At 40.9% G+C, this 20,039-nt stretch overlaps 1 protein-coding gene across 2 annotated transcripts in view; it reads left to right on the forward strand.

Annotated features, from left to right (window-relative positions):
* The window catches only part of SMAP2 (small ArfGAP2), a 46,588-nt gene extending 31,079 nt beyond the window's left edge, over positions 1-15,509 (forward strand). The window contains exons 4-10 of one of the 2 annotated variants that reach the window (XR_014299708.1): positions 913-991; positions 4,417-4,503; positions 5,511-5,592; positions 6,603-6,712; positions 7,532-7,697; positions 8,162-9,089; positions 9,306-13,053. Coding sequence is in view for 1 of the 2 variants with exons in the window: in XM_082687077.1 (XP_082543203.1) it covers positions 913-991; positions 4,417-4,503; positions 5,511-5,592; positions 6,603-6,712; positions 7,532-7,697; positions 8,162-8,478; positions 14,127-14,252 (967 nt within the window). In the remaining variant the exon portion in view is untranslated. Of the gene's footprint in view, positions 1-912; positions 992-4,416; positions 4,504-5,510; positions 5,593-6,602; positions 6,713-7,531; positions 7,698-8,161; positions 9,090-9,305; positions 13,054-14,126 lie in introns of those variants that run through there. The other variant, XM_082687077.1, reaches the window with a different exon arrangement.
* The last annotated feature ends 4,530 nt before the right edge of the window (positions 15,510-20,039 follow it).

The raw sequence follows: 20,039 nt of genomic DNA on the forward strand, positions 1-20,039 counted from the left end.
TTGATCTGACTGGGCCATCTCTATGTGGTGTAGTCAAAGTCTTGCTTTTTTCTCTCCTGCCACCAACACATACAAAAAGCATATTTATACTTTCTAATATTGGAATGGTGCTGCCACATGGAGAAGACTCATTTGGGAATTAAGACTGCAGTGGCTCACTGTGAATTCTCCCATAAAGTGACATCTCTGATAGTTTTTGAATCTTTGAAACTATTGTGTGCCAAAAAGAATAGATTACTGTGCTGTATTGAATCAGCAAAACTACCATTCATTCTTAATGCCTTTGCTGTGTCCTCTGTGAAAGAATGAACTGTTATTAACCAGTTAATCAATAACTTTCTTCCCCCATCCCCTCAACAGGGCGTAGCACTCACTCACAAAACCAAATGTCATAAAGGCAGTGCTTTTCAAAATGTGGTTTGTAGACTGTCTTTTTAGAGTTTGCTTTTTGCTGGGTGTGGGTGGAACCTGTTAAAATGCAGATTTGGGCCCTGCAGAAGAGACACTAATCCGAATCTGGTCGTGACACACAGGGCTTATAGTTTTAAGGGGCACTCCAGGTGCATTTGTATAAGGCCTTTGACCCAGGGGCTTTAAAATAGATAATTGGCTGCTTTACCTGTATTCTAGAAGAGCCTCAGGTTCCTCTGATGTCATTATGAAGATTAATCCCATTTGCTGCTATCATTATCCTGAAGGAAAATCATAGGAAATGGTGATTCCCTGCAGTAACCATGAAGGAAGCATTTTAAGGTTGTGGTCAGGGAAACTGCATGTGAAGAAACAGGAGCCATATGGAGAAACGGGGCAGGAGGGAAAGAGGAGGACAACATTCTGTTGAATACAGATCGATCTGTTAGAGTCAGACAATGGGAAAGATTTGTTTGATTTAACCTTAATAAGCTTTTGCAGAGCTGTCGAGGGATTTATTCGAGATAAATACGAGAAGAAGAAATACATGGACCGAAGTTTGGACATCAATGCTTTTAGGGTTGGTTATAAATCTTTCAAGCCTTGTTCAGAATAAGTAATTTGCTTACAAATCAGGCCGGGGAAGAATTTAAGAGCTACTGAAATACTCCAAAATCATAAAAAAAAAAAAAAATAGAAAAAAGCTAATTATTGAATCAAGGCCACAAGATATCATGGAGCAGACTTCCATGTCAGGGACAGACAGGGCAAACCATCAGTGAGTTCTTTGTCTTGATCTGTATTTAGGTGTCAGTGATTCCCAGTTCCAAATTATTCCTTCAGATGGAGATGTTGGGCATACTAGTAATATGTCTGTGTATCTATGTGTATAAATGTCTGTGTATATATGTATTTTTTTTCTGTAAATGAAGTCAACAAAATTAACTAAATCACCAAAGTTTTCTTCAGTGTGACCAGTGTGTATTACCAGTGTGTTGATGGACACGGTGGGACCCTGTTCCCGAAAAGGGTTTTAGAAGGAGACTACCAGTTTCCAAGCTCACTTTCCATACTAGGCATTTGGTTAGAATCTGAAGCACAGTGTAACTAGGACAAGAATAACATACAGGTGAAATACAAAAGGTTTCTTGAAGAAGGAAAGGTGCCTGACTAGTGACAACTAAAGAGGAACCAGTATGACAACCTAAAAAAGCCTTTGATAATAAACTCTATAGTAAATTTGCTTAGGAATAATTGACTATTTCTTTAGCTTCAGAAGTATAGAGTATGGGATTCTCCAGCTCTAACGTAAGTCCAATTTATCATCTTCCAGTTTTGTATTTTAATGGAGGATATGCAGGATTCTAAGCCCTTCCAGGTAATTTAAAGTCAAACTAATTGGAATCTGCCCCAGATTGATCTTTTGTTGTGAAAAGGGGCATCAACTAGCAGGTGAGTTTCAATGTAGGCAAGTAAGTGCAGGGTAATATATTTAGTTAGGGGAAGATAATTCCTTCTCAACTTAGTATGAGGGACTCTTACTTCATACTCATCCAGAATCTGTCATAACTGTTCTGTGAAAGAATCAACCCAGTGTAGAGCCACAGCTTGGATGGCATCATCAAAAAGAGTTTGGAACCAAAGGACACACACTTCCTTTGATTTGTAGAAAACTGGTCTGTCTGCTCAGTGCTGTTCATTGTACCGAAAGATATGAAATCAGATGAGGTCAGAGCTGAGTATCTGAGATAATCCAGATGATAGGGGAGGAGGGAAGAGTTGCTATATGAAGATAGTGTTCATGCAGACTTACGTTGCTGGTGTACCGTACCCATGCAAACAGCCTGTTTTACTCACTGAATGTTTTCACTTAGGAAAGAAATACCTTCTGTTTACCAAAAAGCTCTTCCAAGAATTTTTATTTGATGTACTTAGTTTTTGAAAATATTCTTGTGAAGATTTATATGCCAAGAATTAATATTTGCTAAGTGAAGGCAGGTAATAATCAAATTGAAAAAAAGTGGCCTTGTTAGAGTATTATTTTTAAATGGACAGATAAAGTATTTTTCACTTCAAGAAATAAAGTGTTCTGTATTAAAGCACTATATCATGTATGAAACAGACATAGCCACATGTGTTCTTTGTGGTTATAATATCATATTACAGATAATAAGAAAATTAAAGTGGAAAATCCATGCCTACCTTTATCATCTTGGTGTGTTCCCTCTTTTTTTGTAGTTACTTTTAGGAGGCACAATTATAATAGTTATATAAATTGTCTACTATTTTCATTCAGTGTAGCATATTATGTATTTTTATGTTTCTTATATAATGTTCATAACTTAATTGTTACATCCTTCAGTGAGTTACTAGATCAGTATATTCTATATCACAAACAATGTAGAAGACAAGAAAGGTTGTTTAAATGTTTCTTCAGCATAAATAATTCTGGGATGAACTTCTTGGTGCATAAGGTTATATTTCTACATTTTGGATTATTTTCTTAAGATACATTACAAGATATGGTATTATCTAGGTCAAAGGGCTTCAGTATTTGTCTCTTTTTAGTTTTGCTAATATACTTTCCAGAAGTTGCACTGTTTTATGCTGTCTTCTAGGCATTGTAGAAGAGTGCTAGTTTTACTTGTTCCCTATCAACCCTATTATTATTGAGATCGTTCTCCCCTCAAGAAAGTATTTTATTTTATTTCTTTTATTTATTTATTTGATAGACAGAGATCACAAGTAGGCAGAGAGGCAGGCGGGGTGTGGGGTGGGGGTGGAGGCAGGCTCCCTGCTGAGCAGAGAGCCTCATGTGGGGCTCGATCCAGGACCCTGGGATCATGACCTGAGCTGAAGGCGGAGGCTTTAACCCACTGAAGAGTTTTTTGAATGCACTTCCTCTTCTAAGTCCGTGTTCTCAAGTTTGCTCTGAGGTTCTGTTCTGCATTTAGGAATTTATTTGATGTTAAAAATGAGACCAATACATTATAATCTATGAAAGAATTATGAAACTGCCTCTGGAAGTAACGAAAACTGAGAGACTTTCTTTTTTTTTTTTTTTTTTTAAAGATTTTATTTATTTATTTGACAGAGAGAGATCACAAGTAGGCAGAGAGGCAGGCAGAGAGAGAGAGAGAGGAGGAAGCAGGCTCCCTGCTGAGCAGAGAGCCCGATGCGGGACTCGATCCCAGGACCCTGAGATCATGACCTGAGCTGAAGGCAGCGGCTTAACCACTGAGCCACCCAGGCGCCCTGAGAGACTTTCTAACCTCTTACTTTTGATGTGCTTTTTTTTCCAGGCAACTCTTTCAGGACCCCCTAAAAGGGATATTTTAATCCCTTTGCTTTTTTTTTTTTTTTCCCCCTTTGGCCTTATATCCATAATTTTTTGTTTTCTGATTTTAAAAAGAGGAGACTAACATTGAGAGGATTTATGATTGAATTAGAATCACAAAGGATGGGGTGCCTGGGTGGCTCAGTGGGTTAAGCCTCTGCTTTTGGCTCAGGTCATGATCTCAGGGTCCTGGGATCGAGTCCCTCCTCTCTCTCTGCCTGCCTCTCTTCCTGCTTAGTCTCTCTCTGTCAAATAAATACATAAAATCTTTAAAAAAAAAATCACAAAGGATGTATGTTAGGTAAGATGAACACAAATTTATTTACTGGTGTACCAAAATGAGGGGGACCCCTCAAAGCATGAGTAAGTTAAACTTGGGTCACAAAGGGGCAACAAACTGGTGAAACATTTTTAACTTCTGTAGGTAACCTGGACTCGCATTTCAGGAGTCATAGGTGAGTTAGAACAAGGAGGCACTTAGTGAAAGATGCCTCTTACAGCATTGAGGCTACTGTGGTACAAAGAAACCCCCATGTTTGTCAGACTCCTGCTTCAGATTCAACAGGAATATTTTTCTGTCCTTTTTGCACATTTGGAATTACAATTTGTCTAACTATTGGTCACCGTGGGGCCTGTGTTCTTTGTCTTGTTTTGTTAAATCATTACAGAAAGAAAAAGATGACAAGTGGAAACGAGGAAGTGAACCAGCTCCAGAGAAAAAAATGGAACCTGTTGTTTTTGAGAAAGTTAAAATGGTAAGTGGGAAAGTCTTCGCACTGGGATGGCCTGGGGTTTGTGTATATGCGGAGGGGAGGGGAAGGAGGCCTTTTGGTGGGTGGGGTGGGCTTAAGAGCATTCTGCACCATTTTACTTGGAACCAGAGGGTTCCACATTTAGATTAGATTGCCTGGTGCCATTTCTGATGCTTTCCCATTGCCTTGTTGCCTAATCTGCTCTGTGACTTTTCTCTTTGGGGCCAGTGAGGGGTTTGGGATGGCATCTGCCCCATCTGAGCTAGAGGCACGTTCCATGTGTGATACCTCCTGAGCAGATGCTCTCTGCATCCTCTCTCATTAGACGCTCTCTACCTCATTTTCCTGTTGCGGTTAAGAACAGTCCAGAAGCTGGGCTGTACCGATCCATTTTAATCCTCTTCCTGTATTCTTGCTCTATCATCTTGAAGTAGACACCTTTCTTTTTTTCACAGGACATTGTGGCTATAGTAGTGGATACTCTAATGTAAGAGCTTGGAATCTTGGGAGAGAGGACTTTTTACTGTTTGCTTAAGGAAGAGTCTTTGATTGTCATTCTGAATCGCACTGTCTGCAGAACACAGTCATTAATGATACGGGCAGAGTGAATTAGGTAATCTTTAAACTGATCTCCCTTTTGGTATTAAAGTTTTTCTAATCACTGGGAGATTTGTTGGCTCTGGGCTTTTATACCCTCAGACACCTACCTTTATTCTTGGCTTTTTCTGGGGCCCAAACCTGCTATTTTTGTAGGATCTTCTGATCTGTGGTTGTCTTGGTTTCAGAAAGCCAGACAAGCACAGATGATATCTTTTTCACTTTAGGTTTGGTTTATGCACCTACACTTCCTGACTTGATTCTTTCACCTGACACTTCCTGAGTTTTCTTTCTTTGGAACTCTGAATAAGGGCAGCCGTACCACAAGAACACCTGTGGCTTTACAGTGACGAAGGGAAAAAAGCGTTCAAAAACACCTGCTTATTTCTTTCTTTAACATATTTTCACCTTAGCCACAGAAAAAAGAAGATCCACAGCTACCTCGGAAAAGCTCCCCGAAATCCTCAGCCCCTGTCATGGATTTGTTGGGCCTTGGTAAGAGCCAGACTTTCCCACTCCCATACTCTTACATATTATGATGAATTCTCTGTCATCCTGGGAAGATAGATAGTGATGGGATTCTTTACTTTGTGTCTTCATCGCTAAGATGGTTCTTTCATGTTTTTCCTGTTGTTTCACCTCTCAGCAGTCATTCTAAGAAGTGTTTACACTTTTCAGAGCAATAGTATAGTGTAGTGGTTTGGAGTCGGAGTTCCATCTCTGCAACTTACTATATGTGTGACCCTGGGTAGTTTACTTAACCTCTGAACATTAATTTCCTAATCTGTGTCATAAGGATGATAACCGTCTCTATTTCAGAAGTGTTGTTGGGAGGATTCAATGAGATCGTTCCTCTCAAGCTCTTTGCCCCTTGCCTGGCATGAACTAAGTATTCAGTAAACGTTAGCAAGTTTCACTAAACCAGCTCCCATGAGCCATGCCCCCATCCCTCTCACTTTCAGGTGCAGTGTGTTTCTGAGATGGCCTATTAGCCTTGTTATTTTTCTCCAAACCTTTGAAACCCTGAGCTAGTGGTCTGCCCCTTTCAGAAATAGAACCCATTCTTTACCCTTCACAGATCTCATGGCTGTACTTTGGTTTCAGTGCATTTCTGCTAATTTAGGTTATGGGCTATTTAGGTTTATAATTTCTATACCTTCCATTTATCTCTGAAAAAGAGAGAAAAGCTACGCAGCTGTTCCCCTCAAATAGCCAGAAGGGAGCCAGCCAGCCCCTTTGCTAGGGGGCTAATAAAGCCTTCAGGTCTGGGTTTCTGCTGCCCCATCCCAGATAGCTGGGCTCCAGCCTTCTCCAGCATGCTCCGGGGAAGGTAAGGTGAGGCCTTTTTTGAAATGCTACATCCAAACTAGATGGTGTCCAAAGCCTAGATTTCCAGGTCTCTGATGGAGCATATAGGTTTTCTCTGTGCACTTTGTATCTAGAGTAGAAGGAAGTCATGGGCTTAATGAGCAGTGCTACGGTTGAGCTTTGCTATCTCTTTCCAGATGCTCCTGTGTCCTGCTCCATGGCAAATAGTAAGACCAGCAATACCCTAGAGAAGGATTTAGATCTTCTGGCTTCTGTTCCATCACCCTCTTCTTCAGTTTCCAGAAAGGTGAGTCATGTGGATGCCTTAGGATTAAGGAACATTCTGAAAAGGATAATTTTGATAAAATGGAACCAAGTCATACTTCTGTGGTGGAGTTGGACTTAATTAATTAATTATTTAATTAGCTTTCTTAATTCTTGATTCTTCCCTTAAACCTTGTGCCATCTCTGTTACAGCCTAGGATTACTACTCATTCCCTTTTGTCTCCTGCCCAAAAAAAGTGGGTCCTTTGAGTGGGCTTCTGTTGAAGGTGTGTCTCACTGTAAAGGCTGATACTTCAGGTCAGCTCCCCAGCATGGAGGTTACTGCCAGAGAATTTGTAGGTGTGAAAGACTTGAAACTGTTAATGGCTACCATTGGTGGACTACCTGCTTATGACCAGGCACAGTGCTAAGTGATTTTGTATACCTGTTTGCGTATTTCTTTTATAACTTAAAATATTTACCACAGCCCTGCAAAATGGGTATTTTATAGATGAGAAAACATTAATTCAGAAAATTTATGACTAGCCTCTTGTTATGCAACTAGTAAGTGGCTGCGTTGGGATCTAAACTCAGTTCTCCATGGCTGCATCATTTGTAGGTTGATTTTTGTTTGTTTTTCACTGAATCACTTGTTCAACTGTGGAATAAAGAATTGCACCAGAGCTTATCTATCAGGTGTTTTTAATATTTGTGTGGTAGAAACGTTAGGAAGCTATTAACTTGCCCATGAATTCTTATTGCAGATGTAGAAGCAGCAGAGAAATGAGGGCGGTCCTTACCGAGACTTCTGTGAGGACCATTCCAATTCTCCCCTCTTCCCCTGCCCTCTCTTTGCCCTAAGGTTGTAGGTTCCATGCCAACTGCAGGGAGTGCCGGCTCTGTTCCTGAAAACCTGAACCTGTTTCCAGAGCCAGGGAGCAAATCAGAAGAAACAGGCAAGAAACAGCTCTCTAAAGACTCCATCCTTTCACTGTATGGATCCCAGACACCTCAGCTGCCTGCCCAAGGTAGATGTCACGGGGATGATGGCATTATGCCAGACAGAGACATGGGGACTTACACACAGAAATTATTTGTTGTAATAGGGTGTAGTTGCCTTGGGGGCACAGGACATTATACCCTAAACAGGCCTGAACATGACATTCCTTGTGAGGTTATGAAGTGTCAGCAGGTAGATATTAATGTAACTTAGAACTATACTTTTGTGGGGTCTGGAGTCCCACTGCTGTAAAGTCTGACTCAGGGTCTGGACCTGGACCCTGAAAGGAAAGTGGCTAGGTCAGCAGTCCGCTGGTAAGCCATCTCAAGTCTTGTAGGGAATCTCACTGTTCTGCTGTGTAAAAGAGCATTCTAGGTTGAGTAGAAATGCTACTCAGAAATTTTAGCTGGCAAGGAGGAAGTAGCCAGTGAGCTTGGACTGACTTGGTGTACTTTGCTCTTAAATGGTTCTCTGTTTATGTTTTCTTGGCAGCAATGTTCATGGCCCCGGCTCAGATGGCATATCCCACAGCCTACCCCAGCTTCCCTGGGGTCACCCCTCCCAGCAGCATCATGGGGAGCATGATGCCTCCACCAGTAGGCATGGTAGCGCAGCCAGGAGCTTCTGGGATGGTTGCCCCCATGGCCGTGCCTGCAGGCTATATGGGTGGCATGCAGGCTTCAATGATGGGCGTGCCAAATGGAATGATGACCCCCCAGCAGGCTGGCTACATGGCAGGCATGGCAGCTGTGCCCCAGACTATGTATGGGGTTCAGCCCGCTCAGCAGTTGCAGTGGAACCTAACTCAGGTAAGCTACCCCATTTTCCTTGGGACAAGAGTTTGGAGCCTCCCTCAGGGCTGTCTCACGTCACCTCTCCCTTATGAACCCTTTGAACCCTTATAACGTGAACGAGATAATGCGAGACATTCTTAGGTTTGCCACCCTCCCCCACCCTTTTTATTCCTAGAAGGTCTACCTAACATCAGACTTTCTGAGGAGTTCTGGGTTATTGTAGAATGAGGATAATTGCCTCAGTCTAAATTTCTCCACACAACTCCTCAAAACAAGAATTTTAAAAAAACCTGTATAGGTAAATAAGGAATGCAAATAAAACCACTCATAACTTATGACTGCCACATCTAGTAGATGGTATACTGCAAACTTCACATTACATGGCAATAAACACCCAAATCCAGCAGAGCCAGCATCAGAGAGGCTATGTGGAAAGAGGGGAGGGAGCAGAGGGCTGGAGGTGACAGAACATAGACAAATCACCCCCTGGAAGGAAGACTTATGAGATTAGAGGGATGATGAGAGGAGGTCTGAGACTTGCCAGTTAGAACTCTGGTTATGTGGGTCTTGAAATATATAAGGTTAAAGGTGGTAGCTCTGGAAAAGCATTTCTTCTAAGTAATGGGGTTGACTTAGAATCTTTTTTTTTTTTTTTTAGATTTTATTTATTTATTTTTTGACAGATCACAAATCGTCAGAGAGGCAGGCAGAGAGAGATTGGTGGAGAGGGGGAGGGGAAGCAGGCTTCCGGCTGAGGAGAGAGCCCGATGCGGGGCTTGATTCCAGGACCCTGAAATCCTGACCTGAGCGAAGGCAGAGGCTTAACCCACTGAGCCACCCAGGTTCCCCTGACTTAGAATCTTAAGCAGGGTCCATGCCCAGCCAGTGTGGAGCCTGACTCAGGACTTGATCTTAAAACCCTCAGATCATGACCTGAGCCAAAACTGAGAGTTCGATGCTTAACAGACTGAGCCACCCAGGAATCCCCTGTGGGGGTGACTTAGAAAGGAGAGGCACTCTTTGGGGACCTGGTAGTGAAGGGAAACTAAGAAATGAGAAGTGGAAAAAGGGAATCACAAAATGAGAAGATAAACCATCTTCTCCCTTCCTTCCAAATAATTTCACTATACCAACAGAAGAGGGCACTCTTGAACTAAGAAACCTAGTAAGCCTCCCTGAACTCTCACACCCATTTATTATTCCTGATTTCAGAAAAATAAGGCACTACAAAACAAATAGAAAGTGGCAGGTCACATTTATACAAACTATTACTAGCAGAAAATAGAAAATGAAAATCGAAACATACCAAGAAATGAAAATTCTCCCCCCGAAACAACCATGAACAGAAGAAAACTGTTAACAAACCACCAGCCTGAATGAGATGTCCTTTAACACTTGAAGACAAAACAGCTTGAATTAGAAATATAAAAACTCAGAACCAAAATGGACAAAAACTGGAATTTATGAAATGAAACTTTCCAGCATTCAGGAAAGAAATCGAAGAGACACAATTATCTTAGAAATAAAGTCTGAATTACAAGTTAACCAAAGGAGAATAGATTCAACTGAAAATATACTTGGCATTGAAGAAAGGCATAACACAGGTCAGAGAATGGAAACTAAATATAGGAAGCAGGAAAATAAATCTAAGAGAAGGTAAAATAGAAACTAAGCAAAGAAGGCCTAACATAGATATATTTGGAGACGCCAAAGAAGAAAAACTAAATAGTGGAGCAGAATTAATATACTTAAATCTGTAATACAAGAAAACGTCCTATAAATAAAAGAATACAATATTGAAAGAACCCACTGTGTAAAAGTTGACCCAGAATGGTCAACTATAACATATATCCTGGTAAACTTTCAGATTTTATGGAACAAGAAAAATTCTCAGGGCTTCAATACTCTCTTTACCTCCCATCCCCCCAGATCTGCCATTTTTTATGAGACTGACTCAGGACCTTAGATCTGCCATTTTTTAAAGACAAAAAGAACACTCAGCTTGACATTAGACTTCTAACTGCAACATAAAAAAAAGACAACAATGGGAGTAATATTTTCAAGATGCATACATGTGAGACAAGTATTTCACAGCCAGACAAGCAATCCTTCAAGGATTGAAGCTATTTTTAAAAAATCTTGAGGGGCGCCTGGGTGGCTCAGTGGGGTAAGCTGCTGCCTTCAGCTCAGGTCATGATCTCAGGGTCCTGGGATCGAGCCCTGCATCGGGCTCTCTGCTCAGCAGGGAGCCTGCTTCCTCCTCTCTCTGTGCCTGCCTCTCTGCCTGCTTGTGATCTCTCTCTGTCAAATAAATAAATAAAATCTTTTTAAAAAAATCTTGAATATGCAAGAAATCAGAGAATATCATACGTGTAAGTCTTCCCTGTGGAATGTACCAGAAGATAAGCTTCATCCATCTAAGAGATGAGTGGGGACATTTTGGCAAAAGGACTGATGGTGAATATATGTTTTACTCAGAACAAACAATGGTAACAGGAGGAGAAGGTAAAAAGGAGAAGGTAGGATAAATTGATTTTTGCATAGGAAATAGGTGGAAGTTGAAGGGTTTAATAAGCTGGCGTGTCAAATGGAAGAAGCTTGATTATAGAATAAAGGAAGCAAAAGATAGAAGTTATTTGTATAAAATTAACCACTAGAACAAAAAATGAAACTTTATAAATACCAGAGGAATACTCTACAACAAAATGGAGTACGTAGACTATGAAGTACAGCAAAACACAGTAAAAATGTAACATGATAGAATTAAGACCAAACGGCAGTCATATCAACAGGTAGCTCTTTTATGAAAAGAAAAAGATGTTTGGCTTACAAAGCAATGCCTAATTTTACACTGGATACAAAAATATCCACTGAAACAAAGTGATTCAAAGTCTGAAAACCAAGAGATGGGCAAAAAGAGGTATTATTGGAGCAGCATGTGTGCCCACACGTATGAGTGCACACACTTTCTCAGGTTTGGGTGACAATGTTTACCTGCTGTATAAGAACTACTTTCTTGTTTTCCTTTCTCTGTAGTCTGGAATCGTTTATATAGGTCTTTGGAGATTGGGTAGAATTCCCCAATTGTGTAGAATGCAATTGTGTGGACCTTTGTGTAGTAATTTAATAGCATTCTCTCTTTGTTCTTTAAAAGTCAGTTTTGGAACTTGTGGTCTCTGTCTGTCAAATAAATAAATAAATAAATAAATAAATAAATAAAGTCTTATTAAAAAAAAAAAAGTCAGTTTTGGAAAACTCTGTTTACCTAGATTAAGGGTAATTACCTATCTAGATTACCTAGATCTGGGGTTTCAAATTCATTGATCAAAGGTTAAGCCAAGCAGTCTGTTTCATGATTTTTTTTGAAAGTTTCCTCTTTAAATGGTTATTTCTTTCTCCCTTGTCCTGTCTTATTTGGTATGTTTGTGGTTTCCTTCCCTCTTGCCATTTCTATTAGGCTAACTAGTGGCCTATTTTGTTAATTATACATATACATATATTTTAAAACCCCACAGGATTTTGTTTTATTTAGTCTAAATTTTTTCTTTGCTTGTTTTTGACTTCAATTTATGGTTTATCTTTATTATTTCCTTTTATATGCTGCCTTTTGACTTACTCTGATCTTCTTTTTCTAGCTTTCATAGTTGGGATTTTAATTCGCTATTTTCAGTCCTTCATGTTTATTTGTATAAGTAATGAAGTGCTATGAAACTGTTGAGAATATGTCAGGACACATGAGCCAACTTCTAGAGGTTCCATCTGTCCAAATATGGGACAGTTTGAACATCAAAAGGAATGAATGACACTGATGGATTATAACACTAAAGGAAAAGAAATCCATGGGTCTATAGTGATATATTTTTTGAAATGGGTGTGGGAAAGAGGGAAGGAAAGCCTTCTTTACAGAGAAGAATGGCAACTAGTAATTGTAGAAAGAATGGGATATTCACATATTCTCACAGAAATACCCTTTAGATTACTTACTAATTACAACAACAACAAAAACCCCTGAAAACCTCACGGTTGATAGTACCCTAGTAGAGTGCTCAAACGTTAAGATTACCAACAGTGGGACAAATGAACATCATGTGCTTCTTGGTGTCTTGTACTGAGAAGGACATGATATCACTTCCATAGAATTTTTTGCCAAAAATGTTTAACTTGGATCCAATCTTGAGAAAATGTGAGGTAAAACCAAGTTGAAGGATTTTCTGCAAAGTAACTGGCCTGGATTTCGAAAACAACGTCAGGAAAGAAAAAGTGGTGGGGGAACTGTTCTATATTAAAGGAGACTACAGAGATATGAAAATGAAATGTAACCTATGTTAGAGTATTGTGATCATATTCAATTTTTGTATTGTGGGTTTAGGAAAGTGTTCTTTCTTATGAGCTGCCTCCTGACTTACTAATTGGTGAAATGTCAGGACATCTGCTGTTTTCAGTGCTCATCAAAAATGTACACAACTGCCTTCAGCATAGGTCAAGATACCGAGTCTCAGGATCAAGTCCTGCATCAGACTCCCAGCTCCAAGGGGAATCTGCTTCTTCCTTTGACCTTCTCCCGTCTCACATGCTCTCTCTCTCTCTCTCTCAAATAAATAAATAAAAATCTTAAAAAAATTTTTTTAAAACAAAAATTTTTTTAAATGTACACATATATATATATATGTACAAAGGTCCTATACAAGATATGCAGAGCTCAGAAAATAAAACAAGGTGTTAACAATTGTGAATTTAAGGAAGGATATGTGGGTTCCATTATATTATTCTTTCTATTTTTCTATAAACTTGAGGTGTTTTTTTCTTGTTTTTTTTTTTTTTTAAGTTGATGGCAGGAAAATAGCCCTTCTCCTCAAGAAAAGAACTTACACAAAAATGTACCAGTCTTGGGAGATTTAAGGCATTTTTCTTGATAAATAGTTTCCTCGATAAATAGTTTTCTCTCTTTACTGCAGAGGCCAGTCTTTCAGTCTTATTCATAAAGAGGTCCTAGCCCTGGCCAGACCTTATTCCACTGGTTCTTTTCTCCCAGCAACTTCCCCCTCACACATTGAAGACCCATTGGCCTTTTCTTTTCTTTTCTTTTCTTTTCTTTCTTTCTTTCTTTCTTTCTTTCTTTCTTTCTTTCTTTCTTTCTTTCTTTCTTTCTTTCGTTCTTTTTCTTTTTTCTTGCCTGCCTTTGTTCATTCTAAACAGTCCAGTTCTTTTTTCCTTTTCTCTCGGCTTGAGCACACACAAGCACTTCCCCTGGCACTGACAGTCATGACTCTGCTGGAGATAAGACAGGAGCGCTGCTGTGGGGGCTCGGCTGCATACTCTCGGGGCTGGCAAGTTCACAATAGGCCCCTTCTTTTTAGGATGAGAGACTAGAAAGGAAAAAGAGAATAACGTCTCATGCTGCTTTTATGTTGGCTAGCTCCAGGACTGCTTTCCCTCTCTGAGCATTAATCTCTGTCAGCATCTCCCTTCTGGGAAGTCCTTATTTACGTGGTCTGGAGCCCTCAAAATGGTCTATTAAGGCTCAGGGCAGATCTGTACCATAACAATTTCCCTTTGTCTCATTCAACTCCTCCCTGTAGACGGAAGGACTCCTACCCTGCCTTTTTGCAGTAATTGGCTGCATGCCCACAGCTGGGTCTGAAAGTCTCCTCTCTCCCTTTCAGATGACCCAGCAGATGGCTGGGATGAACTTCTGTGGAGCCCACGGCATGCTGACCTATGGACAGTCGATGAGCGGCGGAAACGGACAGGCAGCAAATCAGACTCTCAGCCCTCAGATGTGGAAATAAAAACAAAACACCTGTATGGCTACCACTCTCCTCAGCCCTCTCCCTCCCGGTTTTCCTCTTTCCCCAACTCCCCTGTCCCATCCCTTTTTCCTACCTCTCTGTTTGGTTTAGAAATTGCTCAATCTGTCATTTGGGGTTTGGCATTCTGCCCAGCCCAGCCACTTCCTGGACACGCAGACCTCTCTGTTGCTTTATGTTGTATGTGTCTGCTCGCCATCCTGACTTCCTCTGCAGCCTCAACCCCAGTCCTCTCCTGGCACCAGCACCTTAGGAATTGTTGGCAGAAGGCACTTAAACTGTGGGAGAAAGGTGCACACCTTTGAGTACCTTTCCCCTGAGGTTAAACCTCCTATCAGACTCTCAGAAAGGTCTGGAGGTGTTGTCTTTTAGGCAAAGAGGGGAGGGTTTAGAGGTACTTCTGTATGTGTTGCTAGGCTGTTTCTACATGTTTGAATTTTTGGTTGAAGAGGGAGATATCATGCTCCCATAATTTATGGGAATGAAGAAAGTACTGAAATCAAATTAAATACTCCTTGGGTCTTAGATCACGTTGGCCCTAGCCCTGGGCTGAGGCAAACCCCCTCCTGTGGGGATGAGCAAAAATATTACTCTACTTTGCCCTGAATTGCTTTCTGGATCTGAGGCTTCAGGACTTACTGCTTCAGTCAGCCTTTATAAGCACCAAAGACTTCACAAAGGTCCCACACAAGAACACACCCCTGCCCCACCTCCATCCTACATGCAGTGGGATCTGGCTCTATGGCTGGAGGACCAGCCCCTCCAGTGGGAATGCAGAGCTTAATGTGTGTAGTGTGTGTGTGTGTGTGTGTGTGTGTGTGTGTGTGTGTGTATTTCACCTCCCACTCTTTCCCCATCTGCTCTGGGTGTTTTTGTTTTTGTTTGAGGTTTACACAGAGAGGAGTTAATTTATCAACAGCCTGAAACTGTTGCCACTATTTCGTATGGTTAAAAAAAAAAATTGCAATCTCACACACAGCTCCCTTCCTCCTCCCCCACCCTCCTGATCTGCCAATCACCCTTTCATGCCTGTGTATCCCAGGCCTCTCTGTTTCCCCACCTCCTCCAGGTGTGTGAAGCAGAGAGCCTGGACAGCTTTCCTGTCAGTCATTGTTCACCCTACTTGAAAATTAAAACAAGAAAACTTTGCTTAAGAGATTTCACCTGTGGGAACCACAATTCCTGGTTGCCTTTCTCCTGTGTATGTGTAAATTCCTTAATAAATATTGCAGGGAAGGACCCTTTGCTTGGCTGTTAATGTGTGTCACTCATGGAGGAGGGTGAGTTGCATCTTGGTTTCCTGCTTTCCAGTCGTAGTTCCCCCCACTTCCTAGATTTTAAAAAATTTTATATTGGGAATGCCCAAGGACCAGGCCCAGGCTCAAGCAGTCAGAGAAGGGACCTTTGTCCTTTGCCCAGTGGTGTCTGGAGTTGTGAGCTGAGGAAACTATGGATATCTGCTCCTGCTAGAGCCTCAGAACATCGGAACTAGAAGTCCTTTTCTCCCCCACCAGATAGAGAAGCTGAGACCCACCTCCTTTCCTCCCTCCCTCCCTTCTTTCCTTTGAGTACACCTTTTCAATATTTCAGAGGTAAATGAGAGGATAGCTCAGTGACAAAGGAAGTAAGCTCTAGATCTGGCTGCCAAAATTCATGTCCCTTTCTGTGCAAGCTACTGAACCCTTGGGTTTCAGTGTAAAATGGAGCCTAATGGTCATATTTATGGTCAAATGAAGCAATTCCTGTGGTACATTCTGCACAGTATCAGACCCTTAGCATTTGACTGTTAACAAGTATCATGTGCGAGACCTGTGTTGGGCATTCATTCAACAAATATTTAATAAGTGTTTTTACAGTCTGCCAAACACTGTCACAGGCTCTGGAATAAAGCGGTGAATCAATACTTAGCAATTTCATGGGATGTATGGGTAGGACAGACAATAAACAAGTAAATAAACTTTAATTTCAGATACAAGATAAGATGAGTAAAGGGGAGAGTATGGGTGTGGGACCTCTAAGATGGAGTAGTCAGGAAGTTACATTTGAACTGAGACCTGACTAAGCAGCCACTTGTGTGGAGATCTGGAAAAAGAATAGAGCAAGTGTAAATGTTTTCTCTGGAAATTGTTTGGCTGGAGGAATCAGTCTGGGAGTCATCAGGGTGTGGATGCTATATAAAGCCATGAGATCAGATGAAATACCTAAGGAGAAAGCATAGGGAGAAGAGGACTCTGCCTTGGGGACCCATCAGCTTTTAGAATTTGGGAAGAACAGTTGAGGAAAAATGGATCTGACATAGTTCCTGCTCTTAAGAAGCTCACAGTCTCATGGGGCAACAGACGTAGAATTGCTTAGATGGCCTGTTATGGGAGCCAAGGGGCCTCTAGCCGAGTCAGGGAACCTCTCTAAGGATGAGGGCATTGAGTTGAGTCCCAAAGGAGAGGTAGTAGTTAACCACCAGGTTGGATGGGAATAGAGAGAAGAACATCTCAGGCAGTAGTACCCTGTGAACAAAAACCGAGACACCTACAAGAGCACAGCTCATTTGGGGAAGTACAAGCAATGCAATGTTTGTAAGGTCTGGCGTGAGATGGTATGGGGAGAGATGAGACTGAGGTGTGGCCAGCCCAGACCATGGGCGCGTCCTATACCCTCGGAGGGAGTTTGGCCTTAGTGTTATGAATGGTGGAGGGACATGGTCAGAGTTGAGTTTTAGGCAGCTCACCCTTGCATTGCAGCGAACAGTGTGTTTGAGGGATCAAGACCAGACTTAGGGGAGCAGAGAGATGGCAAAAGCTGAACTAGGGCCATGGCAGGTGGGGGGAGGAGGGGTGGAGTGGCTCAAAGTAGGTTTTTGAGCTGCTTATGAGGCATGGGAGATGCTAAAAGGTGTTCCACAAAAATGTTGAAATAAGTCTGGGAAAGACTGCATGTTCTATCACCTCTTGTGCATCTCGAATATAATATCCACATAGTAATGGCTCTGGAAAGTCCCGTGGTAAAGACTTCAAAAAAAAAAAAAAACCAAAAAACAAAACCAACAATAGATTTTATTTAAGGCAGTTTTAGGCTCACAGCAAAATGGAGTGGAAAGTACAGAGAGTTCCCATATGCCCCCCGTTCCCCATTCCCACAGCTTCCTTCACTACTGGTATTCTGTGCCACAGTGGTACAAATCCTCTGTGCTCTGCCTATTCATCCCTCCCTCTTCTCTAGCCCCTGGCAACCACCGAGTTACACACACACACACACATATATACTTTGTTTTGTTTTGTTTTTTTAACTGTCTCCATAGTTTTTTCAGAATGTCATGTAATTGGAGTCATGGAATATGTAGCGTTTTCAGATTGGCTAATTTCACTTAGAAATATGCATTTAAGATTCTTCCATGTTTCTTTGTGGTTTGAGAGCTCATTTCTTTGGAGCAATGAATAGTATTTCATTGTCTGGATATACCATGTTTTATCAATTACTGACAGACATCTTGGTTGCTTCCAAGTTTTGGCAATTGTAAAGTTGGTGTAAACATTCAAGTGCAGGTTTTTGTGTGGGCACAACTTTCCCAGTCATTCGGGTAAGTAGTATGGAGTATGATCACTGGATCATATATCAAGAGTATGATTACTTTTGTAAGAAGCTGCCAACCTCTCTTCCAAAGTGGCTGAACTATGTTGCATTCCTATCAGCAATGAATGAGAGTTCCTATTGCTCTGCAGTCTCGTCAGCATCTAGTGCTGTCAGTATTTTTAATTTTGGCCATTCTAATAAGTGCATAGTGGTATGTCATTGTTTTAGTGTGCAGTCCCCTAGTTCAATATGTTGAACATATTTTCAGATGCTTTCTTTGCATCTGTATACCTTCCTTAGTGAGGTGTCTGTTGAGGTCTTTGCTTATTTTAAAAATCAGGTTGTTTTCTTAGTGTTGAGTTATAAAAGTTTAACAGTCCTTTTTCAGAGGTGTGTTTTGTTTTGAAATAGTTTCTCCCAGACTGTGGCTTGCCTTCTCATTCTCTTGAGTAAAGACCCCTTTTTTGTGTGTGTGGTTTTCTAGCATTTACCAAGATTTATTTTTCCATGAAATTCATTTTTTTCTGGAATACCTCAACCATCGAATATTATTTGGGAAAAACAAGCAGAAAAAGTATTTTAGGAAGTAGAATGGGGATGAGATGTGGGATGGAAGGAGAGAAAGGAATCAAATCTCCCATGTTCCTAAGCGTGGGTGAGAAAGAATTTACAGGAGGAGAAGCTGACTTTCCCCTCTCAGAGGGTGGATGTAGGAAATTAGAAGTTTGGTTTTAGGCATGTTGAATTTGCAGTGCCTGTAATATATCCAGGTTTGGTTGACCAGCTAGAAATGGATTTGAGTCTGAGGTTTGTTCAAGGAAGAAGCTAAGATGGAGAAATGAACTTGAGAGTCAGCCCCATGGAAGTGGTAATTGACGCCATGGGAGTGGAGGGGGTCATATAGGATGAATTTTTAAAATCTTGGGGAAAGTACTAATTTCTAATCAGGGTTAAGGAGGAAAGCCCCAAGAAGGAGAGGAGGTGGTATGGGAATGAGGAGGAGGAGCAATTAAGGAAAGCAAAGCAAAACAGAAAACTCCCAAGAAAGGGCAGTGTTAAGGAACCCTAGGGACTAGAACATCAGGGAGGGATGATTACAAATATCAAGTTAGTAGGAAAATCCATTGAGATACAGACTGATAAAAGGACTACTGAATTCAGCATTTGAAAACTTCTGCAGGAGCAGTTTTAGTGGAATGGTAGGTTGAAGAGTGCATTGAAGGAGTTGAAAAAGTAGAGAAAAAGGCTGTATTCAGTTAAATATACATGTTAGGTTTTAAGGGTTACTCTTAAGAATAGAAATAGAGTGTAAATCACCAATCAATGAAGAGGGAACCTTAGAATAAGACAATGCAAATAAACAAAAATATCAAGCTTCTCCCTCAAGCTTCAGACAGTAAGAAGAAAAAATAAGCATAGAGAGGTGCCTGGGTGGCTCAGTTGGTTAAGCATCCAACCCTTGGTTTCAAATCAGGTGTTGATCTCAGGGTCGTGAGATTGAGCCCCAGGTTGGCTCCGTGCTCAGCATGGAGTCTGCTTGAGATTCTTTCCCTTTCCTCCCTCTGTCCCTCTGCCCACTCACACACGCTTGCACATGCATGCTTTCTCACTCTCAAATCTTTCTTAAAAAGTAAACATCAAAGTGGAACAAATAGAAATAAAAATGCAATAAATGGGCTATTAAAGATATTGAGATAGATTGGATAATTAAAATCCATTCTCTGGCATCCTAGACCTTTCTTCTAAGACCACTTTCCTTCAACTGAAGTATATCCTTTGAAGTTCCTTTAGTGAAGGTCTCTTTGAGTCTTGCCTGAAGTATAAGAATAGGAAAATGTTTAAAATAAAAGAATGGAAAAGGAAAGAGCAGGCAAATAATCAAAAGTCAGCAGGGATCAGTTTATTGACTTTAAGACAGCATTATTAGAAACAGGATTTCTGTGTAATAATTAAAGGTTCAATTCAAAAGGAAAATATTATTCTAAACCAGTATGCATTTTTAAGGCCTCAAAGAAAAGCAAAAATTTGTAGAATTTCAAGGAAAAAGAGACAATCTACCATCAGTGCATAAAACAAGCTCCACCAGGCTTTTTTTTTTGTAGACTCCCAGTAGAGTCTAATGCAAAGGACTTAAAAGAGCATGATGATTTTGGAAGAAACAAACATTTGGAGAGACAATACTACCAGATTTTAAGATTTGTT

The sequence above is a fragment of the Mustela nivalis genome, assembly GCF_964662115.1.
Source record: "Mustela nivalis genome assembly, chromosome: 10".
Taxonomy (NCBI): domain Eukaryota; kingdom Metazoa; phylum Chordata; class Mammalia; order Carnivora; family Mustelidae; genus Mustela; species Mustela nivalis.